Source organism: Bubalus kerabau, chromosome 1 (assembly GCF_029407905.1).
Source record: "Bubalus kerabau isolate K-KA32 ecotype Philippines breed swamp buffalo chromosome 1, PCC_UOA_SB_1v2, whole genome shotgun sequence".
Classification (NCBI taxonomy): Eukaryota; Metazoa; Chordata; class Mammalia; order Artiodactyla; family Bovidae; genus Bubalus; species Bubalus kerabau.
In genome coordinates, this window is record NC_073624.1 from 148,066,720 (window position 1) to 148,092,105 (window position 25,386).

The following is a 25,386-nucleotide window of genomic DNA, read 5'->3' on the forward strand; positions in this document are numbered from 1 at the left end:
CATAAAATCTCCCCCAGCTTCCTCCCTAATCTCTTTCAGATCTATTCCATGAGCTGATTGCTGGATTTAAAATTGCAGCTTTCCCCAGGATTCAGTGTCCCCTACTCTCCTTCTCCCCCCTCCCACTCTCACCGTCACCATCTAACACACTTATGTGTATTCTGCTTTCTAGCTTTTATTCTCCTTGCCCCCACTCCATTATTGAATGCAAGCACCAAGGCACCACTAGAGAAGAGGTTTCAGTTTGCTTCCTGCTGTTTCCCCTAAGTATGAAACTGTGCCTGGCACATAGTATGGACTCAAATAATGTTTATGAAATGGAGAGAATAAGCATTGTCTTGGACATTTCTCTATATCTTTGTGTGATTTTTCCATTTCAATAGCTTTTCTTTTTCTTTTTTAAATAATTTATTTGGCTGGGACATGTGGGATATTTGATCTTTGTAGTAGCACAGGGAATCTAGTTCCCTGACCAGGGATCGAACCCTAGCCCCCTGCAATGGGAGTCTTAGCCACTGGACCAGCAGGGAAGCCCCTCAATACCTTTTAAAGTAAATCATTTCAATTAATTGACAAAAGCCAGGATATTGCTAGTTCATGATAGCCTTTCTCCCTTTGTTCTTTAAGAAAATTAAGTTTTCAGTCAAACTCTCCCAACATTCTTTTCATTTTGGTCCTAGGAGATTGTTTCTGACAAGATACTGACAATTAGGCTTTCGCAAACATTAAGAAGAGTGGCATTTTTGCAGAAGTTTTATTTTAAAAACCACATTTCTTTCTCCAATCAAGGTATTTATCTGACTGTAGCCCTGAAAATACTGCAGTGGAGCCATTCGTTTGCTCTGCTTGCAAACCTGGAATGTGTGTTCCTCCTGGGTAGGAAGCAAATTGCATTAAACTCTGTATGCCCGGCTCCTAGCTCAAGAATAAATTTGAATGAATCAATCAGTGAGAAAGTTTGAAAGTTTAAGAATCTTTCTCAAAAGAACAATCTGGTTATGTTTATTAAAGCAGGTATAACAAAGAATAAAAATTATGTTCAGGATAAGGACAGAATGGTGTGGAAGGCAATACAAGTAGTCTTTTCCCTTCCATTGAAATTTGACCTGGAAGGAATGATTTCTATGTTCCTTACCACTGTGACTCCATTAAAGATCTAGATTCCCATATCTGTATAATAACTGTCTGCTGGAAGAAGCAACAGCCCATCAGACACTTCGGGAGAAATTGGAACGCCCCAGTCAGTCTTACTTTTGGTATACTGGCACTGGTTATTCCTCTTAATGATGAAAACTTATTTATTCCTATGTCTTCTTCATCTGGAAAGTGAATACCACCAACGCACAAAGGCAAATAACTAACAAAAATGTTATGATGACCCTTGAGACATCAAGCTCTGAGTCAAGGGAACACAACCCTTCTCTGGCTTCTCTCTAAGGTGCTGAGGGCAGTTTTCCATTGCTTGCGACCCAAATATTGCTCAATGGTGGCATCTCTGACCTCGCATCCCCATTAATGTATCCATAAACATTCAATTCAGAGACCCCCAAATTTTTCTCTCAGCCCCAGAGTACCTCGTAAAAAAAAAAAAAAAAGGTCACGACAAGAAGATCTTGATAACGTTTTCCCTCTCCAATACTCTCCTTTGACCTTTAAAAAAAAAATGGTTGGGAGAGAAGAGGGCCAAGGGGAGGGGTAAGGGTCCACAGGAGAGTCCAGCTCCAGTTTAGGGAAATCCAGCTCGCGTTTTGCCTCTCGCTCAGCAGAGCAGGGTCCAGGGAAGGCAGAGCCCCAGCTTCACTCCCTGAGGTCTGTCCTGGGGAGACAGTGCTGCTCCGGGGGGCTGACCTGGCGGGGAGTGGCAGCGCAGCCCGCTCCCGCGCCGCTTTGTGCGCGCAGCCGCTGGGCCCTCTGCTCCCGGGTCTGCCCCCCCGGACGCCCCCCTGCCCCGCCCCAGTCATGCAACTCTACCTGCCTCTGCGCTGTGGACCTTTGGGAAGCAGTCGCCCACCCCGGGGGCTCGGGCCCTGACCCTGCCAGGCAGCCGGTAGGTGTCCTCCCGGGGCCCTCCCGCGCCCCTCGCGCCCGCCGGGGCCCCTGACTCCGAAGTTGTGGGGACGATCGCAAGTTGGAAAGTTTCCCCGAGGGCTGGTGCAGGCTTGGAGCCGGGGGGACGCGCGCAGTCCTCGGAGCCTGAGGGGGCCAGTGGTGAGTTGGGAGAGGGACAGAGGGCAGGGGTCTGGGGAGGCACACGCGGAGGCCGGAAGGGGTTGCGAAGGGCAGTGCACGGCTGGGGCTGGACGTGGGCCGGGGTTCCGTGTCCGCGGGGCCGCGGGGGTCGCAGGGATGGGCCCACTCCCCGCGGCGACCCCCCACCCAAGGCCGCTGGGGCGCTTTTGTTGCGGGTGGTAAACAATGCCCCCAGCCAGAGGACGCGGCCGCCTGCCCTGAGGCCGGGCTGGGACGCCGGGTGGGGAGAGCCGAGCGCCTCAGGCTAGGACCCCGGGCTCCGCTGGAAACTGGAGGATTTGGGGGAGGGCAAGCGTGGCTTTGGGAGGTGGGGATTCCCCGACTGTGCCCGTGATTGATGCCCCTCAGAGGAGAAACGGAGGTCCGAGCGCCTCGGGCTGAGGAGAGCGAAGAGTTAGGGCAAGTTTCGGATGGGGAACCCGGACTGTCCCACACTCAAGTGTGCCCCGAAAAGAAGTTTTCTTCCTCCCCCATGCTAATACAGGGGGCCAGTTCGTTGGGAGAACATTTGGCACTTGCCTTTCCTGAGCTTTTCGGGGAGGAGGCTTCAGGGACGAAAATTTTGGAGTGGAAGTAGCAAGAGAGGCTTGCCAGAGGTTGACCTGGAGTTCTGCGGATCGGGGAGGAAGGGAGTAGGGAATAGAAAAGTGTTCTGTCAAAATGGCCTTCTAAAAACCCTTACGGGCGCCTCTCGGTCGCCGAAAGCGCCGGCTTGCCGTCGCATCACTAGCACGGAATCCTGGAGTGGGGCCCTAGGATGGGAGATGTGCGGAGCTGGGTGCCGGGACACTTCGGACGGCATGTGAGGGGCCGGGTCTGGGGGTGCCAGGGACCGCCGCCACTTCACGTGTCGGGAAGAGACTGGGCTAGGTCTCTCTCCCTCTCCTCCTCACCCCCTCTCCTCTCTTCCTTCCCCCTCTCTCACCCAGACTCCCAAAGCGATTCAGCTACTAAGGGCTGTGCGCAGTCTCTACAAAAAAGAGGTCGGGAAGTTGCTGGCCCGTCACAGTATACTTCCCACTGTAATGGGGAACAGAAATTGGGCATTTCTGACCCAATAAAAATTAATGTATCAACAAGAGAATAAGTATTACTTGAACTGGGAGTCTTTCCCCCAGCTCCAACTCGCCCATTGCTTCTTCCCCTACTCCCCGGCTCTACTCTTGAGCACTGAATGAGCTGCATAATACAGTAATGATCAGTTTATAAATACATGTTTGAAAAGTGTTTCAAGACTTTGAGCGAGGAGTCGATTAGGTGCACAGTCTAGTGCCGGCGGAGTGCTCTGAGCGCTGCACCCAGACGGTTAAGGGCGGCGCTACAGGGCAGCAACCTCAGGTCCGCTCTGAACTGAAAAGTGCCCATCCTTTCCACCTCCCCCTCTCCTCAATGTTATAAAGTAAAATTAAAAAATGTCGGCCTCCTTAGGCCTCACTCAGGATGCCAAAATGAGTTTGGAAAATGTGCTTGTGAACCGGTTAGGGCGAGAGCTTTTTAAGACATATTAGGAATTTATGTGTATAGTTAAACAAGGCGGGTATGCAGATAAGGAGAGGTTTGGGGATTACTCAGCGTTGTTTCTAAGAACTAAAAGCCTCAGGTAACGTTGATTTTGAGTGAATTTCCTGATTTTACTGGTTTGCGTTGGTTACACAGGTTGAAACCCAAGTGCCTTCACTCCCCAGTTAAGAGCTCTTAATTAGCTTGGTTGTCAATGTATGACAGTGTTTAAAACCATGTTATTATTTCAATTAAACTTCAGAATCAAGTATGAGAGTTATTAGTATCCACTGCCCCTATCTCTTTGCAAAGACTAGTAGCTCATATTAAGAACTCCTGGATCACCGCTTACCATTTAACCGAGGGTTAACTATGGCTCCCAGCTCGGATCTTCTAGAATTGATGGGTTGGAGTTTTGGATCACCTCTGTCCCTGCCCTTTGTTTCTCTTCCTCCTCCACTCTTTATCTGGTTTGTCCCTCCCCTCCCCCACCTTCTTCTTTGCCTCTGTATTTTTCCTTCCCTCTACTCTTTATCTCTTTTCCCACCCCTCCATCTTTCTAACTTTAGTCTTGTGTTTTGATCCAGTTGTCTTTTTATATTCTAGCTTTATTGCTACATGTTTCTTCCCCCTTCCTCTACTTTTTTGCTTTTTTTTTTTTCCTTTAGACATTTTCTTCCTTCTGCTTTTTCCTCTTCTTCTCAACATGTTTTATGCTTTTCTTGTTATTGGCGGGGTCCCTTTTTGGCTTTTTTCCCCCCTCGCTCTCGGCAGGGCAGCAAGGGTGTTTTACATATGGAAGGAGCCTTTGACTAAATCTGCAGGCATTCTAGTGAGTTTCCCTCCACAGTCTTTCCATGTGCGGAGAGCTCTCACACTTCCTGTGGTAGAAAACTATCTAGGAACTACAAGCAGCCCGTCCACCTCCTTTTCCTTCAGAACTTAGTTACTGGAGAAAACTAAGAGAAGTGGTGCCCTTTAAAAAGAAATGCTTTAAGTCTTGTATTTCTCAGTCAAGTGCAGCAGCCTGTAAAGTCTAAGAAGCTGAATGGAGTGACTATGAAATCAGAGTTTCTTTCGAAACTAGCTCTATGTATGCAAATACTCACCACTTTTTTGGCCACTACTGGTGGTGGGAAGGATTGCAGTATAATTTTAAATTGACATGTGGGCTGGATGGTTACATCAGTTCAGCCACTTCCTGCCTCAGGGGACTGGGAGATCCAGAAGGAGGAGGGATGTAGGTGGGAGAAGATTTTTCTATCACAGTACTGTCAATATTGTCCTTTACAGACAACTGATACAGTTTAGGAAGACAGCTTTTCAGTTTCTAGGCAAGGTGATGGCATCAGAAATTGTTTTTGCTTCCCCTCACCTCCCCTTTTTAAGGCTTCTTTAGGGAAAGACTACTTAGTAAACTCAAATAATACTGAGGCAGAAGTCTGATCCTGTTGATCAATTTGGTTAGCTATGTTTAAATTATGTGTGAATAATTAGCAGATACACACATAGGCCCTGGGACCTGATCTAGCCTCTTCTGCACTTTCTCTGTAACCTTCGATTTTCTATTTTGGGCTAGAATCTCTTTTCATGTTTTAAATTATAAGTTGGCCCTTATCTCCTGGGCAGTAATGCTTAGATCTCATGTACTACTCCAACTCCAGTCCCTTATGTCACAAGGACACTTTAGGGGGAAAAATTATTATGGGTTGGGGATCTTGATGCCCTCTGCTGAAAATACTAGTTACCCAAGTGATGCTTTGCATCCCACAGTTGTTGGAAGTTTTGCTTGTTTCATTTTGCTTTGTTTTCTCCTCCAGGAACATAGAGCTCACCAGATAGTATCAATTAATTGCATGTAGGCCCCCTCTGGGACCTACTATGTATGTTTGATAACAAGGACATTATTCTCTTATTTTCTGTTCCAATCATGTTATCCTGTAGCTACTTCCATGCACTCAGACTCTTGGATATACTTTAGAGTAGAATAAAGCTGATTTTTGAAAAATACTGAAATATCAGTTTTCATCAGAAATGAAAAACGGAAGTGGAATTAGTATTCAATTGTAAATATATTTTTCTATGACTAAAGTACTCTATAAAAAATAAAGCACCCCAAAAATGAAATAAAGCATTTAATGTTTATAAGTTAATAAGGAAAATAAGATGTGTAGAAAATTCCATATTTAAATATGAATCTATATAATAGAATAGGTTCCCTCCCTTCCCCCCACCTCCCAAATTTCAGAAAAAGCTTATTGCCTCTCCTCTCAGAGTTCAGCCCTGGGGATAACTTAGTTTATCACAAAAGGGGTTACATTTCATCATTGGAGCCAAGTGATAAAATTAAGATCTTGCGAGAGTCCTTATTTTGTTTCTGATTGTTTCTTTGGCTGAGTGGTACCCAGTGGTTTCTTTCATGCAGTTGGGTTTTTAGGGGTCATTGGCCTCTTTCAGGATCTCATAAAAATGCTGTTACCATTTAAAGAGGCCACATCTTTCCAATCCGTGTTGCTCATACCTTTCCCATTTCCTTGACAGGCTCTTTTTCAGGAGATAAGGTTTGAATGGTAAACATTATCTTAATTACAAGTCTGAATTTCTAAAGCACTTCCATTAAAAAATATAAAAGAATATATGAGACAGAGATCAAGTTATAAACTACTTTCAAAAGCAGATCCCATGACACCCTCTGGCATATACAGATTACTTGCCTCAGCATACAAATTTTAATTTTCATGACTGATTGCAGTACTTAGATTATATGCCCCTAATAATTTTTAGCCATGTAATCTCGATATAAGACATAAAGTATGCTTATACCGATATTATTGAATTTCTGAATTTCTACTGAATGGGATGGATTGCTTTTTGTTATCTGAAAATACATCCTTATAAAGATTGCTGACTTTCTGGAGATTAGAATTGGAATGTCTTTGTTTTCTAAAAATGGTGGTGTGAAAACCAGTGGTCTTTGGAGAAAATATCCTACAGCTTTTCACAGCAAAAGAGCTAGTTTTTGTTTTTGTTTTGTTTTGGGTGTACTTTTTTTTTTTTTTTTTAAGAAAAGAGGAAAAGCAGTAAGCTTAAATGCCAAGAATTCAAGTGGATTTGTATTTAGCCTAGTGTTTGTATTTAGCCTAGTATTTGTATTTAGCACAGATGTATCAAAATGCTGTTTTTCTTGTGGTTAATGTTATCACTAATGTCTATTTTAAAAATCTTTCTTAAAGGCTCAATGCTTTAACTCTAAATGTTGTGCTCTGAGATCTTTTATTATAGTGTGTGGCCTACAATGTGTTAAGTGAAGACAGAAAAAAAGAATTAGATCTTATTTTGCAGGATATGGCAGACTCAGGATTAAATTGGTTCTATAATAATGATAACTACTATTAAATTTATTTTCTCTCTCTCTTTTTTTTTTTGTATGTTGGTCTATAGGCAGACTTTTTTTTTTTAAGCTCTCATTTATAAAACATTTATTATATGCCAGCTCTGTGCTAAGCCTTTACATAGATCATCTCATTTTATTCTCGTAGTAACCCAGTAAAGTCAGTACTATTATGCTTTTTTTCCTCCTATACCCCAAGGAATGTGGAATCTTATTTCCCTGACCAGGAATCAAACCCATGACCCCTGCATTGAAAGTGTGCTGTCTTAACCACTGGACCACTAGGAAAGTTCTTATTATGCTTCTTATTCTAATACATGTAAGTAAACTGAGAAATAGAGAGACCAAGGAATTTGTCAAAATCACATGGCTGATAATGTTTCTGATCTAGAAATTGAACCCACATCTATTTTCAAAGTCTTTGTTCTTACTTCAGATATCAAAAGGATGAAACCATTACCACTAGGTTTTTCCCAGAGAAGCCCATTGGTCCCCCCAAACAACCTCATTTCAAACACAGGAAACTTGACTCCTGTTAAATAGTTTGCTGAAGGACACAGCTGGTGATCACAGCTTGAAACGGAGGGTTTTCTAATGCAACACCATCTCTAGCCACAAAATCAAATAGTGTATCCCAGGATTACCTGGATCAAAAAAGTACAACCAAAACAAAACCAAAATTTGAGGATGGTAGAGGACTGTCAAATTTTTACTGTACCAGGTAATAATTTTAAAAGAAAAGAAAAAAACCCATCTCCACCTTTTCACAAAAAAAGGACTTTTATTACTTTAAAAATTTTTTATTTTGGCCATGCAACTTGCAGACTCTTACCTCCCACACTAGGGATGCAACCTCTTCCCTTTGCAATGGAAGTACATAGTCCTAACCACTGGACTACCAGGGAATTTTCTACTTTTTAAATAAATTTTATTTATTTAAGAATTTAAGAATGGGTCTTCATTGCTGTTTGGCTTTTTCTCTAGTTGTAGGAAGGGAGGGCTACTCTCTAGCTGTGGTGCTGGGAATTCTCCTTGTTGTGGCTTCTCTTGTTGGGGAGCCCAGGCTCTAGGGTGAGCAGGCTTCAGTAGCTGCTGCTCATGGGCTCAGTAGTTGTGGCTCTTGGGTCCTAGATCACAGGCTCAATAGTTGTGGCACACAGGCTCAGCTCCTGCGAGGCACGTGGGATACCACCAGACCAGGGATCAAACCCCTGTCTCCTGCGTTGGCAAGCAGGCTCTCCACCACTGAGATACCAGGGAAGCACTCTATATATTTAGAAAGGAAATTTTAATAAGAGAAAAAGGAAGACATTAATTAAATTAAATCAGACTTATGAAAAACTTTACATGCCTTTTTTTACTTCTTTATTCTTAAAATTGAAATATAGTTGATTTGTGTTTCCCTGGTGGCTTAGATAGGAAAGAATTTGCCTGCAATGCAGGAGACCCGGGTTCAGTCCTTGGGTTGGGGAAGATCCCCTGGAGAAGGAAATGGTAACTCACTCAAGTATTACTGCCTATAGAATTCCATGAACAGAGGAGCCTGGCAGGCTACAGTCCATGGAGTCGCAGAGTTGGGACATGACAAAGAGACCAACACTTTCACTTTTTCACTGATTGATTTACAATGTTGTGTTAGTTTCAGGTGTACTCAGCCTCTTTTTTTTTCTCATTTCGCCACAGACCGATGATCATTTGGTTCAGTTCAGTTCAGTCGCTCAGTCGTGTCCGACTTTTTGTGACCCCATGAACCGCAGCAAGCCAGGCCTCCCTGTCCATCACCAACTCCTGGAGTTCACCCAAACCCATGTCCATTGAGCCAGTGATGCCGTCCAACAATCTCATCTTCTGTTGTCCCATTCTCCTCTCGCCCTCAATCTTTCCCAGCATCAGGGTCTTTTCACATGAGTCAACTCTTCACATCAGGTGGCCAAAGTGTTGGAGTTTCAGCTTCAACATCAGTGCTTCCAATGAACACCAAGGACTGATCTCCTTTAGGATGGACTGGTTGGATCGCCTTGCAGTCCAAGAGACTCTCAAGAGTCTTCTCCAACACCACAGTTCAAAAGCATCAATTCTCTGGTGCTCAGCTTTCTTTATAGTCCAACTCTCACATCCATACATGACTACTGGAAAAACCACAGCCTTGACTAGGCGGACCTTTGTTGGCAAAGTAATGTGTCTGCTTTTCAATATGCTGTCTAGGTTGGTCATAAATTTCCTTTCAAGGAGTAAGCGTCTTTTAATTTCATGGCTGCAGTCACCATCTGCAGTGATTCTGAAGCCCAGAAAAATAAAGTCAGCCACTGTTTCCACTGTTTCCCCATCTATTTGCCATGAAGTGATGGGACTGGATGCCATGATCTTAGTTTTCTGTATGTTGAGCTTTAAGCCAACTTTTCCACTCTCTTTCACTTTCATCAAGGGGGTCTTTAGATCCTCTTCACTTTCTGCCATAAGGGTGGTGTCATCTGCATATCTGAGGTGATTGATATTTCTCCCGACAATCTTGATTCCAGCTTGTGCTTCATCCAGCCCAGCATTTCTCATGATGTACTCTGCATATAAGTTAAATAAGTAGGGTGACAATAAACAGCCTTGATGTACTCCTTTCCTGATTGGGAACTAGTCTGTTGTTCCATGTCCAGTTCTAATTGTTGCTTCCTGACCTGCATATAGGTTTCTCAAGAGGCAGATCAGGTGGTCTGGTATTCCCATCTCTTTGAGGTCAGAGTCAGGCCATTTGAGGAGACAACAGTGCAATTTGATGATGGTTCTTGGCCAGTCCCCTTTCATTTTCTCCTCTTTTCTGAACTTTCAAATAATAGTTGCTTGATTTATTATTCTTTATTGTTTGTATTATCTCATTTTCTCATTATTTCCAATTTCCTTGCTTAGATATCAGCATGAAAATTTTGGGACCCTTGGTAGAAGGGCTTTAGAACCAGCAGTCTTTGTTTCTTTGGATTTTTAATTTATCTACTTATTTGGCTGCACCGGGTCTTAGTTGCAGCACGTGGGATCTTTAGTTATAGCTTTCGAACCCTTAGTTGCAACATGTGGGATCTAGTTCTCTGACTAGGGATCAAATGTTGGCCCCCTGCATTGACAGCACAGAGTCTTAGCTACTGGGCCACCAAGAAGAACCTAGAACCAGCAGTCTTTGGATTAAGTTGGGTGAAGGAGGAAAGAGGGACATCATTTCTGGGTGTGGACAGTCCAAAGGACAATGCCTTCCTTATACTGAGGAGGTACTCAGATATTTGCGGACCCATGAGTTCTATTTGTAACCTAATCTGGTGATACTAACTCCCCAGATTTTATGCTGTTTTTGTGTGCATGTATAAAACTAAAAATTTGTAGATTCTAAATTAAATTTATTTATTTTTAAATGAATATTTTTAACGATAAAAAGTACAATTCACAAAGAAGATAAACATCGTAAACCACTAGATACCTAACAACAAAGAAACAAGGATAAATAAAGCTAAATCAGAAGAAAAACAAGGGAAAATAAATATATGTATAATCATAGTGAAACATATTAACATTTCTCTGAGAATAATTTTATCAAGTGTAGAAAAAAATGAGAAAAGTATCTTGAATGATGTCACTAATAATTTAAATATAATAGATTTCTATTTATATTAATCTTATATCCTACACAAATATATTTAAAATTTTGTATCTCATATGTTGCTATTAGATGTCCATAGAACATTTAGAAAAACTGGCAAAAATAGAAACATTACTAAATTTCAAAAAGTAGAATTCTTTTTTCATGGTTCAGTTACATGTATACTACTACTACTACTACTAAGTCACTTCAGTCGTGTCCGACTCTGTGCGACCCCATAGACGGCAGCCCACCAGGCTCCCCCGTCCCTGGGATTCTCCAGGCAAGAACACTGGAGTGGGTTGCCATTTCCTTCTCCAATGCGTGAAAGTGAAAAGTGAAAGTGAAGTCGCTCAGTCATGTCCGACTCTTAGCGACCCCATGGACTGCAGCCTACCAAGCTCCTCCGTCCATGGGATTTTCCAGGCAAGAGTGCTGGAGAGGGGTGCCATTGGAGCACTGAATATGAAATAGAAAAAGTGAAACAAACTAGATAAAAGATCCTCATATAGTCAATTTGTTTTTTAAATATGGCTGCTTATTAGAAACATGTCTGAAAAATTTAGGTTGTTAACTGAAATATGTTATTAATACTATTGGGTCCCCAGGAGTAGAGTTTCTTGGATAATGTAAGCTCTTCTTCCTTTGGCTTTAGCAGCTTTACTGTCCAACAGGTAATGCCCTGCTTGGGTAGTGATGGACTGAGAAAAGGGTGTAAGAGATATCTTTGGGGGAATTCCCTGGTGGTCCAGTAATTAGGATTTTGTGCTTTCACTGCCGTGGCCCTGGTTCCTTCCCTCGCCACCTGGTTGGGGAACTAAGAGATAAAGAGGTAACTTTTAAGTATTCACATTTGTAAAGATTAGGTTTGAGCTTTAAACTACTTGTAACTACAATAGTTGTGGCTTCTAATTTAAAGAACCCCCCATGCTTAGCTTATTCAAAGAATTTCATTAACTTAATCAATTGTCACAGAAATTAAAGGAGCTTTATTTGTGAATACAAGGTTTAAAGGGTACTTTAGCATGTTTTGTGTCTATTATACTTTTGTTTTGTAGTAAATATTCTGTTTCTTAATTTTAATTAATAATTGCTAGTGAATATTCCATTTCTTTTTTAAACATTTTTTTTGTTGTGCTGGGTCTTTGTTGCTACTCACAAGCTCTCTCTAGTTTTGACAAGCAGGGGCTACTCTTCTTGAAGTGCACAGGCTTCTCACTGTGGTGGCTTCTTTTATTTTGGATCATGGGCTCTAGGCACAGGGGCTCAATAGTTGCAGCATATGGATTCTAGAATTCGGGCTCAGTAGTTGTGGTACATGGGATTAGTTGCTCCAAAGCATGTGGAATCTTACCAAACTAGGGATCCAACCTGTGTCCCCTGCATTGGCAGCCAGATTCTTATCTACTGTACCACCAGGGAAGTTCCAATATTCTATTTCAAATGAGAGACTACATAGAAAAAAGACTCACTGCCAATGTTTTTTTATTTCAGACCAAAACCTCGTGCAACTGAGCACAACCAAGGTGCATGCAGATTCTCCTCTGAAGTGAGACTTTCCAAAGGACCAATGACTCTGTCCCTCATGCCCTTTCAGATTTTCCTACTTCATAGCTATGTCTCGATCTCGCCACGCAAGACCTTCCAAATTAGTCAGGAGGGAAGATCTAAACAAGAAGAACAACAAGCAACTGAAGAAGGGATCTAAGCCAGCCAACAAAAATGTGGCGACTGTCAAGACTGTGAGCCCTGGAAAATTGGAGCAATTCGTGCAAGAAAGAGATGTTAAGAAAAAAACAGAACCCAAACTGACTGTGCCAGTCAGAAGCCTTCTGACAAGAGCTGGAGCAGCACGAATGAATTTGGATAGGACCGAGGTTCTTTTTCAGAACCCAGAGTCCTTAACTTGCAATGGGTTTACAATGGCTCTGCGAAGCACCTCTCTTAGCAGACGACTCTCCCAACCCGCAATGGTCATAGCCAGACCCAAGAAAGTTCCACCACCTAAGAATCTAGGAAAGCAACATGAGTGTAATTATAAGGTACTTACAGACATGGGAGTAAAGCACTCAGAAAATGATTCAGTCCCGATGCAAGACCCCCCAGTCCCCCCTGACATAGAGAAGCTAATTGGCATACAAAATGCATCTTTCATTAAAGACGAGAGCCAAGAGACAGCCCAGTCTTGGTCCCAAGGTGTCGAGGATTCCAAAATAATTTGCTCTACTCCTAGTGACCCTGCAGCAGAGATTCTTTCTGGGTCACTGGAAGGGACATGTGGTGGAGAAGAACTATTCTCTAGAGAGACAGTGAATAATATCAGTGATTCCCCTAGAATGTTTGCTCAGGACACTGTCTGTGTTCCTTTGCTCCAAAGAGCAGCCCTCAAGGTTACCTCTGAAGGAAACCCCAGCATTCAGTTAGAAGATTTGGGTTCACGAGTAGAATCTCTTAAGCTGTCTGATTCTTACCTGGATCCCATCAAAAGTGAACATGATTGCTGCCCCACCTCCAGCTTTAATAAAGTTGTACCTGCATTGGACCTTAGAAACTGTTTGTCTATTGGTGGGTCAATATATCCTACCTCATTAATAAAACTCCTCTTGGCAGGTTCAGAACAAGAAACCCTTGGTGCTAAACCAGATCATCAAGAGGTACTCAGAACTACCCCAGATCAACAAGAAGTTCCTGATACCACCCCTGTCCTAGGACAGGCCTTTAGTGCTGTCCCACATCAATGGGAAGTTCCTGGTGCTAACCCAGTTCATGGAGAGCCTTTGGGTGAGACTCCAGACCCACCAGAGATTCCTGGTGCTATTCCAGTCCAAGGAGAGGTCTTTGGTGCTATCTTAAATCAACAAGTCCTTGGTATGGGTGGTGGTACTGCCTCAGACCCACCTATCTTTCTTCCAGCCCCTCTTAACCCAGTTGCTACCTGTAATGCTCTCCCAGCATGGCCAGAGCCCCAGGGAACTGTTTCATCTGGACTTGAGGTCCCGGGCACTATGCAGATTTTGCCTTCGGGTTCAGGTCACACTCCTCAACCATCATCAAACTCAGAGATAATTTTGGTACCTCCTGTAATACCTATGAACAATATAGAAAATGAGAAGAAGGTTCATATAAGCTTTCTGCCAGCTCACACTCAGGGGTTCACATTAGCCCCTGAGAGAGGACTCCAGCCGGCTCCACAGGGCATTGCCCAACTCTCCCTGGTGAGTCCCAGCACATTGGAAGGAGGGACCTCCCAGATCAGCGCCACCAGGATGGTTGACATCAACACCACAGTGGTGTCTAGGCCAGTGCCACTTGCTAGTACCTCTTCTCCTTCCTACACAACTCTGCTACCTACCTTGGAAAAGAAGAAACGAAAGAGATGTGGGGTCTGTGAGCCCTGCCAGCAGAAGACCAATTGTGGTGAATGTACTTACTGTAAGAATAGAAAGAACAGCCATCAGATCTGTAAGAAGAGGAAATGTGAGGAACTGAAAAAGAAGCCATCCGTCATTGTGTCTTTGGAGGTAAGCAAATAACCCAAAGGGCTGGGGACACCTGTGAAACTTGGTAGAGTGATCTGTGGAGACTATTTTTTTTTAATAATTTAAAAAAATTGTATTCTGTTTTGGTGTGCTGGGTATTTGTTGCTGCATGCAGGCTTTTTCTAGTTGCAGTGAGCAGGGACTCTAGAGTGTACCAGCTTCAGCAGTTGTAGCGCTTAGCCTTAATTGCTGCATGGCATGTGGAATCTTCCCGGATCAGGGATCAAACCCTTGTCACCTCCACTGGCAAGTGGATTCTCAACCACTGGACCACCAGGGAAATCCATGTGGAGAGTTTGCTTCAGTATTACATTCTTTTGCTTTGGTAAAATGTTGCTTTAAGTTATCTAGAGGAATTTGAGGAGCTACCTGAGGCATGTCTTGCACACTGAGTGATACATTAGCTTATTTTTAGAATTTGTCTCAGAAAGCTAGAACATAAAGTTTTTCCATCATAGGTTTTGATGGAGAATAGGGAAACTGTATGAAATGTCGTTTTGGAAAGATTTCCACTGTGCCTTATTTTAGTGTGTCTTATTTTGAAAGCTACATTTTTAAAAACTAGGAATGGAACAAAGTCACTAAATGCCTTGCATCCTGAGGAACCAGAGGAAATAAACTTCTTTTCTTTTGAGAGAATAAAATTGTCTCTATCTTTTATCTTGAAACTTTGCCTTGGAGGTATAACAATAATAGAATTTTCGCTTCAACTTTTGGCAGGTGATTTCCACTTGGTCTGCATATCTCACAGGATTGTTGGGATTCAATGGTGATCAAAAATTGAAAATTGTAAAGTCCAAAGTGATATATACATAAAAACACTCATACTTACTATTACAGTTATGAAACTAAGGTAGTCAAAGTATTCGTTGACTTACTTTGTTTAAAGGAATTTTATGGAGCTTGGTTAATACTCAAACGTGCTTAATTTAAAACACCTGTCAACTGTGGTGTTTTATGATTTTTAGATTACCCACTTGAAATTTTTTAAGTCTACTATGAATATGAGTATAGTAGAATAGATTAAAATATTATGAACTTAAATTCAGCCAACCTTTTCTATTTCATTCTGGACTTAAATTATCTGTTCAAAAATGCTGACTTCCTGTTTGACTAAGCCACCATAAACAAGAGATCAGACATTTAAACCCTCGTGTATCAGTGACATTTAAGGTGTTTTGTTTTAAATATTTATTTATTACTTATCTGGCTGTGATGGGTCTTAGTTGTGGCAAGCAGGATCTTTAGCTGCAGCATGCAAACACTTGGTTGTGTCAGGTGAGATCCAGTTCTCTGCCCAGGGATTGAACCCGGACCCCCTGTACTGGAAGTGAGGAGTCTTAGCCACTGGACCACGAGGGAAGTCCCACGTTTAAGGTGTTTTTAAAATACTTGTTATAAACCTTACTGCTATGAATAATCTTGACTCCTCACTTCACACATATGGGAGCAGATCAAAATGTGGCCAGTAACTTAATAGTTTACAAACTTATCTCTAAAACACTTAGTAGCAATTTTTTTGTAACAGAAAGATCTCATTGGTAAGCTCCTGATTTGTAACATTGCCAAATGACATTGTTGCCAAAGGTACTCTATGTTTAATAGGTGTAAACACATTTGCTCTTTTCTAAACTTGCTCCTCTTCTGGCATTACTCATTTGGTTCAATGGTTTACCATCTACATGGTCTCCACAAATGGAAAACTCAGTCATCTTTAACGGCCTTTCTCTCATTCTTCTAGTTATCTCTTGTCTATAAGATAAGAGCACTCCTATCTCTCCATTTTCTTTGCTCCAGCTGTTGAGGCATTTATCTCTTACTGGGACAATTTCAACTTTCTCTTTATTATTGGCAAGTATTTATGGCACTTCTATTGTGGGATGAGCATACCAGCCAGCTGGAAAGTCAGGATGTTGAACAACAAGCTCTCCTTAGGTACAACTCAAGTTTTCTTTCTATAACGCTGTTTCTCCTAGATTAATCCAATTAGTGCTTTTCTGCATATGGGGTTCATCTCACCCAAAACAATGGAAAATAGTGCCTTCCAATTATAGGTGAAGCCTAGATTCCTTAGCATGGAATATGAGATCTTTAGGGTCTTGACATGACTGACCTCTTTTGTCTTATGTGATGTTATTTCTTACATTATACTCGAACTTTCAGCCGTATCCAGCTGCTTCTGCTTCCCCAGGCTCACTGTGCTTGGCCCTGTCTCCGTGTTCATTCTCATGGTACATATTCTTCCTTTTTCCTGCCTGACAAAATCCCACCCTTCACTCACCCTTTCCTGTGCAACACCTGTATCTGTGCATGTTCCTCAGGTTTACTTCCAGGGAACTTTGTTTTTCTTGTGCATTCTAGCCTAGTTACAGTGATAGGTGCTAAGTAAATACTTGTTAATTGAATGAAAAGAATATATTTGTAACTCAAGGAATCAGGTTTAGACATTTAGATGGTGTGTGGTTTATTTCTGTAAACTTGCTCTGGCAAGCAAGTGTGGCCACTGTGGTCAAGGTCGGTCAGGGTGGGAAATACTAGTATTTGTTAAGGAGTGAATCAATATATTGGCTATTGCGCACACTCTCCTAAGTACCACATTCTTTATTTCTAAAAAACATAAAAAACCTTCCAGTTCAGTTCAGTTACTCAGTTGTATCCAACTCTTTGCGACCCCATGGACTGCAGCACACCAGGCCTCCCTGTCCATCACAAACTCCCAGAGCTTGCTTAAACTCATGTCCATTGAGTCAGTGATGCCATCTGACAACCTCATCCTCTGTCATCCCCTTCTCCTGCCTTCAATCTTTCCCAGGGTTTTTTTCCAATGAGTCAGTTCTTTGCATCAGGTGGTCCAATATTGGATCTTCAGCTTCAGCATCAGTCCTTCCAGTGAATATTCAGGACTGATTTCCTTTAGGATTGACTGGTTTGATTTCCTTGCAGTCCAAGGGATTCTCAAGAGTCTTCAATACCACAGTTCAAAAGCATCAATTTTTCGACGCTCAGCTTTCTTTACAGTCCGACTCTTACATCCATATATGACCACCTGAAAGACTACAGCTTTGACTATATGGGCCTTTGTCAGCAAAGTAATGTCTCTGCTTTGTGATATGCTGTCTAGCTTTGTCATAGCTTTTCTTCCAAGGAGCAAATATGTTTTAATTTCATGGCTGCAGGCACCATCGGCAGTGATTTTGGAGCCCAAGAAAAGAAAGTCTGTCACTGTTTCCATTTCCATTGTTTTCCCATCTATTTGCCATGAAGTGATGGGACCGGATGCCATGATCTTAGTTTTTTGAATGCTGAGTTTTAAGCCAACTATTTGCCAATAAAATTGACTTTGGCAGTATTTTCTCACAAATCACTAATAGTTCTATTTTGCTTTCACAGTCAAACCTCTATCTTTCCACTCAAATGCTCTTTCCAACTACTGGCCTTTAGCAGATCGGTAACATGAATGGCAGGATGCTGTATGTGACCCACCCAGCAAGCAGTAAGACACCAATAAAGAGAAGATGAGGAACTATGAACCTGAAAATCTATGAAAAAGGTAGCTCTCCCTAAAGCTACCAATGACTGAAATCTCATTATTATCCGACCAGTAGTTTTTTCAGCTAACTTCTCAAAACAGATTTTGTACCTTTGCTTCATAAAGCCACCCATGAAAGCACAGCACTCTCTCACCTTGGAATTTAGGCTCCATGTCCGGCTTCGGAGTCATTTATAAGTGATTCACCGCTTCCTCCTCCTTCTCCCTCGACTACCTAGACACCACTAACTCGACACCCTAGGTGGGATTTGCTAGCACCTGCAGACCGCCTAGCACTACAACCCACACAACCGCTGGTCCAGCTGAGGGCTGCCCACCCATGATCTTCATTTTTTTGAATGTTGAGTTTTAAGCCAGCTTTTTCACTCTCCTCTTTCACTTTCATTAAGAGGCTATTTAGTTCCTCTTCACTTTCTGCCATAAGGATGGTGTCATCTGCATATCTGAGGTTATTGATATTTCCCCTGGCAATCTTGATTCCAGCTTGTGCTTCATCCAGCCCAGCATTTTACATGATGTACTCTGCATATAAGCTAAATAAGCAGGGTGACAGTTTACAGCCTTGATGTATTCCTTTCCCAATTTGGAACCAATCCATTGTTCCATGTATGGTTCTGTTGCTTCTTGACCTGCTTAAAAAACTTTGCATAATTCAGATTTATAAAAATATATTTATGGAAATATTGCAGTACTGAGCATTTAGTTTAGCTTTCAGGCAAATGATAACATTTTCTGAAACTGGAGGATGATTGCTTTACAGTGTTGTGTGGTTTCTGCTGTGTATCAACCTGAGTCAGCTATAAATAAATGTGTATTTCCTCCCTCTTGAGCCTGTCTACCACCCACCTGCTATTCCACCCCTCTAGGACATCACAGAGAGCACTGAGCTGAGCTCCCTGTGTGGTACAGCAGCTTCCCACTAGCTATCTGTTTTACACATTTTATTGTTTTTGCATTTTATTGTATCACTTTAATTAAAAAATAATTTTTATCAGAGTTTAGTTGATTTAAAATGTGTTATTTTCTGGTGTATAGTAAAGTGAATCAGGTATACATCTATCTAATTTTTTTTTTTTAACTTTTTAAAAATTTAATTAATTTTTTGGCTTGCCCCATGCAGCATGTGAGTTCTCATTTCCCCAAACAGAGATCCAACCCCTGTGTTTTGCAGTGAAAGCACAGGGTCTTAACCACTGGACCACCAGAGAAGTCCTTGCATTATTTTTAAGATTCTTTTCCCATTTAGGCCATGAGAAAGTACTGAAAAGAGTTCCCTGTGCTATCTCTTTTTGTCTCCTCCATGGTAAGAGTCAGACACGACTAGGCGACTTCACTTTCACTTTTCCCTTTCATGCGTTGGAGAAGGAAATGGCAACCCACTCCAGTGTTCTTGCCTGGAGAATCCCAGGGACGGGGGAGCCTGGTAGGCTACCATCTATGGGGTCACACAGAGTCGGACACAACTGAAGCGACTTAGCATAGCATAGCACAGCATGGTGGTTGTTTAGTCACTAAGTCATCTCTGACTCCTGCGACCCCATGAACTGTAGCCCACCAGGCTCCTCTGTCCATGGGATTCTCTAGGCAAGAATACTGGAGTGGGTTTCCATTTTGTTCTCCAGGGGATCTTCCTGACCCAGGAATCAAACCCAGGTCTCCTGCGTTGTAGACAGATGATTTACCAACTAAGCTATGAGGGAAGCCCTGTCTCTTCCAGATATGTCTTCTCTTTATACATAAATAGGTTTTCTGAATTAATTGAGACTAAGTTTTTCATAGACATTATATTCCTTTATCTTGACATACTAGAGAATAGATTTCCTGAAAACAAGTATATTCTCACATATTATTATCAAAATTATGAAATTAACAATGAACCATTGTTATTATCTAACCCACAGACTTCATTTTGGCCTATAAGAAAATATCCCTTTGGCCTCTGTTAATTTGTAGTAATTCCTTAGACTTACAAAACAACTTTACTGAGGTATAATTGACATATAATAAACTGCACATATTCAAAGTATGCAATTTGATAAGTATGATATACATACACTATGTGATCATTACCACAGTCAAAATCCATCACTCCCCAAAATTCCTTCATAGTCTCTACACCCCTACCTGCACCCCTTTTCTTCAAGCAAACATATTTCCATCATTGTACACTTGTTTGTATTTTCCAGGGTTTGATATAAATGGAATAGTATAATACAAAGATTTAGGGGGGAGTTAGAATATTTTTGCAATATTTTATAATATTGCTACTTTTACAAAGTGCAGATTACTTATTTTGTCCCTCACTTTGTGTTTGTCTAATGCTTCCTCGTGACTTCATCTGGATTATGCATCTTTGTTTGAATACCTTCTTATAAAAGGGGCATGATGTCCTTTGTCCCACTATCTATGATCTTAATTTTTATCACTTGGTTAAAGGTAGTGTCTCCATGGTATAATCAGTATTTTTCACTTTGTATTTAATAAATATCTTGCAGGGACATTGAGGCTTGTAAATACACAGCTATCCCTCAAATTTTCACTCTTTAGTTTTAGTATTCACTGCTGATTTTTGCCTGATAGTTGTCAAAAGCTGATTCTGTTTCCATCATTTCTTCTAAATCTATTAATTAGCTTTAAACTCCAAGGAAGAGCTTTTTCTTCTTACTTTATTTATATATTTATTTTAGCGTGAACTTGTAGATTTTTGTTATATTCAGTAGATTATACTTCTTTATTATCATTACTTATTTTGATGCTCAAATTTGGCCAGGGAGAACCTTCAACCATTGTTCGAATAATTATTTTCTGTCACAAATGTTCCAAGGTTTTCTATTTCCCATCCTGCCCTAGATGAAATGACAGTTATCCAGGAAAACTTGGTTCTTTTCGGTAGAGAATGGTAATTAGAAACCAAGATCTTGGTGACAGAAATTATTGCTGTTACTGAAATGTCAGTGGTGTGTTCAAATTTAGACTATGCATTTGTTGAATTAGTTTTGTTGAATTAGTGTTTCTTTCTCTCACACACATACCCTCACCCTTCAATGTGGTTATATTGTTCATTTGAAATACAATTTTAATTCATTTATTTTTGTTCATATCTTATTTCAAAGTTTCCTTATATTAGATGATATTCACATGTCATCTCTTGCTTCACATATCATTACTTGCTCTCTCTTGCCAAAATATCACCTTTTTCCAGACAAAGCTGATTCTGAAGATGTGTTGTGTTGTCCTTATATTGAACTCTCACACTATTATAGACCTACTCATCCAACAGTGCATGAAGAGGCAGAGAAGAAAATCGGGAACACTTCTCTGAGGGAAGTTCATTCTAATAGAGCAACGAACAGTTGTACACTCTTGTTTATGGTCGCCTTTTCTTAATATTATGTTTATGAGACTCATCAATAGTCTTGCTTATAGCTATTCATCCTCATTGTAGTGTTATTTTCCAGTGTATGTATATATCGCAATACAGAAATTCTCTTGTTAATATCATGTATTAACAATATCTATTCTATTTTGTCATATGTCATATTGCCTATCCATTCTATTGTTAATGCACAGTGGAATGTTACAGTATAGAACTGAACAGGAGGACAAACATCGTAGTGCTACTATGGACATTTTTATGGAAACCTTTTGGTTATATGCATGCATTCTATTGACTATATTCCTAGGAGTGGAATTGCTTTGTCATAAAATACGCATATGTTTAACTTTCATCGATACTATCAAACTGCTGTGGTTGATCCAATTAAGACTCTTTGCTGCTGCTGCTGCCGCCAAGTCGCTTCAGTCCTGTCCGAACTCTGTGCGACCCCATAGACGGCAACCCACCAGGCTCCCCCGTCCCTGGGATTCTCCAGGCAAGAACACTGGAGTGGGTTGCCATTTCCTTCTCCAATGCATGAAAGTGAAAAGTGAAAGTGAATTCGCTCAGTCGTGTACGACTCTTAGCAACCCCATGGACTACGGCCCACCAGGCTCCTCCATCCATGGAATTTTCCAGGCAAGAGTACTGGAGTGGGGTGCCATTGCCTTCTCCATAAGACTTTTTATTTGCTCCCTATCCAACAGTTGGTATTTTCTGTCTTATTTAGTTTCAATAATTTCACTGGCTGTTTAGTGGCATCACTACATTGCATTTCCTTGATGACTAATGAAATCGAGCTCTTTTTTTTTTTTTCCCCTCACTGTGCATTTTGCAGGACCTTAGTTCCCTGACCCTACCCCCTGCAGTGGAAACGTGGAGTCTTAACTACTGGAACACCGGGAAAGTCCTACTTTTATTCACTTTTAAATTGGCTTTTTACTACTAATTCATGAGTTTATTATATTCTGTTGAAACAAATTCTTTGTTGAATAAATAGTTGCAGATATCTTTATCTTTTTTATGGCAATGTTTCACTTAATTGTGCTTCTTATTTTTTGGCCACACTTCAAGACTTGCAGGATCTTAGTTCCCCAACCAGGGATACAACCCAGGCCTGGCAGTCAAAGCCCAGAGTCTTAACCATTGGACCACAAGGGAACTCCCTGTGCTTTTTAATGAACAGAAATTATTTTCTTTTTTTCTAAAAACTATTGATATGTTTGGTTGCCCCAGGTCTTAGTTGCAGCATGTGGGTTCTAGCTCCCTGTTGTTTAGTCGCTCAGTCATGTCCAACTCTGCAACCCCATGGACTACAGCATGCCAGGCTTCCTTGTCTTTCACCGTCTCCTGGAGCTTGCTCAAACTCATGTCCATTAAGTCGGTGGTGCCATTCTCATCCTCTGTCTTCCCCTTCTCCTGCCTTCAAACTTTTCCATCATCAGGGTCTTTTCTAATGAGTCGGTTCTTTGCATCAAGGGGCCAAAGTATTGGAGCTTCCATTTCAGCATCAGGCCTTCCAATGAATATTTAGGATTGATATCCATTAGGATTGACTAGTTTGATCTGTTTGCTAGTTCCCTGACCAGGAATCAAACCTGGGCCCCCTGCATTCAGAGCTCGGAGTCTTAGCCACTGGACCACCAGGGAAGTACTGAATGAACAGAAATTCTTATCTTTAATGTAGTCCAGTTTACCACTCTTCTTCTTTATGGTAACTTTTTAATAACTTTTTATTTCCTGTTTAAGAATATTTTGTCTATTTTTTGCAAATTCCAAGGTCATCAAGTTGTTCTCTTTTGTTTTCTTCTTTAAAAGCTACTTTTTAAAACCATTCACATTAAGCTGTATGAAGATATGAAATTAACTTTTGCATATTGTGTGAGAGATAGGAGTCAAGATTCATGCTTCTTCATCTGGGTATCTACTTGACCAGCACCATTACTGAAATGACTGTACTTTCCCCACTACAGCATCAACTTTGTCACAAATCAGGTGATTGATTAGTTCTGAATCTGTTTATAGACTGTTTTCATTGGCCTTTTTTTCTATCTTTGTATCTAAACCCGCATCATAATTAGGCTTTACCGCTACTCTTGCTGACTGGTAATATAAGTCCTTCAGTAATTTTTTTTTAGTATTTATTTAGGCTATTTTTTTGTTGTTCTTTCATGACTTTTTTTCTTTTTTCGGGACCAGGCATGCTTGGCTTGTCAGATCTTAATTCCCAGACCAGAAATCCAACCCACCCTTGGCAGTGAGAGTTCAGAGTTCTAGTCACTGGACCACCAGGGCATACCCAAATTTTAGAATCCACTTGTAAATTTCCATGAAAAGCCATGCTGAAATTTTTATTGTGTTTTTGTTGAATCTATATATCAATTTGGAGAGACTGACCTTTTTTACAATATTGAATCTTCCAGTTCATGACCATAATATATTTATGTCTTACTTTATTTCAATATGTTATAGTTTTCAATATAGACCTATTTAATTTGTTTTATTTTTAACCATTTGATACCAGACTTTTGATACTTTACATGCTTATCAATGATTGAAGCCCATTTACTTTGATAACCAAGAATATTTTTAAGCAAATATATTTCATATGTTTGTTTGTTCCTCATATCAGAATTATTTTACTTATTATTGAGGGTTGGAGTGAGAGAGAGAAAATACATTTATAGTTTTTAAATCTTAATATTGTTATTAATGCTTATATGAAATAAATATGCATTTTAAAAACAGAATTATTTTTTCTTATAAAATATACTTAGCCCCCAAAGGTATATGCCAGTTCTTAAGATGTTAACTAATAATGTCTGGGAGAAATAAAAGCAATTTTGATTTACTTTTTTTGATCAGAAATTGTGTTTTTGCCTCACAATGATTTATTTTAATTGTACAACAAGGTGACTGAATAGTCTTCCCAGTGATATCTTTGGACAAGAGTTAGTGTTATTCTTCTACCTAATTTTGTTCAGTTCTCCATATTAAGAAATATAGATAATTAAAACCACTAACTTAGTAACTCATAGTCATCTAGGAATTTGCCCTTGGCTAGATATTCCTTATATGTATTTGTGATTTAGCATATTGACACATAAGCATTATTCTATTTATTGAATAGTGAAAGACGTTTACAAGTAGCGAGGGTGCTTTTCAGTATCAGACCTTTATTGTTCAGTTGCTAAGTTGTGTCTGAAGCTGTGTGACTCCATGGACTGCAGCATGCCAGGCTTCTCCGTCCTTCACTGTCTTCTGGAGTTCCTCGAATTCATGTCTGTTGAGTTGGTGATGTTATCTCAACCTTTGTTGCCCTCTTCTCCTCCTATCCTGTTTTTCCAAGTATCAGAGTCTTTTCCAATGAGTCTGCTATTCCCAGCAGGTTGCCAAAGTACTGGATCTTCAGCTTCAGCATCAGTCCTTCCAGTGAATATTCAGGGTTGATGTCCTTTAGGATTGACTGGTTTGATCTTGCTGTCCAAGGGACTCTCAAGAGTCTTCTCCAGCACCACAATTTGAAAGCATTAATTCTTCTGCACTCAGCCTTCTTTATGGTCCAGCTCTCATATCCGCATGTGACTACTGGAAAAATCATAGCTTTGACTATACGGACCTTTGTTGACAAAGTAATGTCTCTGCTTTTTAATATGCTGTCTCGGTTGGTCATAACTTTTCTTCCAAGAAGCAAGCAACTTTTAATTTCATGGCTGCAGTTACCATCCACAGTGATTTTGGGAGCCCAAGAAAAGAAAATCTGTCACTATTTGCCAAATCCGTCTATTTGCCATGAAGTGATGGGACTGTATGCTGTGATCTTCATTTTTTGAATGTTGAGTTTTAAGCCCGCTTTTTCACTCTCCTCTTTCACTTTCATCAAGAGGCTCTTTAGTTCTTTGCTTTCTGCCATAAGGATGGTGTCATCTGCGTATCTGAGGTTATTGGTATTTCTCCCGGCAATCCTGATTCCTGCTTGTGCTTCATTCAGCCAGCCTTTTGCATGATGTACTCTGCATAGAAGTTAAATAAGCAGGGTGACAATATACAGTCTTGACGTACTCCTTTCCCAACTTTGTACCAGTCCATAGTTCCATGTCTGATTCTAACCATTGCTTCTTGACCCACATACAGGTTTCTCAGAAGATAGGTAAGGTGGTCTTG

At 41.0% G+C, this 25,386-nt stretch overlaps 1 protein-coding gene across 3 annotated transcripts in view; it reads left to right on the top strand.

Annotated features, from left to right (window-relative positions):
- The first annotated feature begins 1,781 nt into the window (after positions 1–1,781).
- TET1 (tet methylcytosine dioxygenase 1) overlaps positions 1,782–25,386 on the top strand; it is a 131,456-nt gene continuing 107,851 nt past the window's right edge. For 2 of the 3 annotated variants that reach the window (XM_055591287.1, XM_055591301.1), the window contains exons 1-2: positions 1,782–2,208; positions 12,252–14,278. In XM_055591287.1, coding sequence (XP_055447262.1) covers positions 12,374–14,278 — 1,905 coding nt within the window. In that variant the 5' untranslated portion in view covers positions 1,782–2,208; positions 12,252–12,373. The remainder of the gene's footprint in view (positions 2,209–12,251; positions 14,279–25,386) is intronic. The other variant, XM_055591295.1, reaches the window with a different exon arrangement.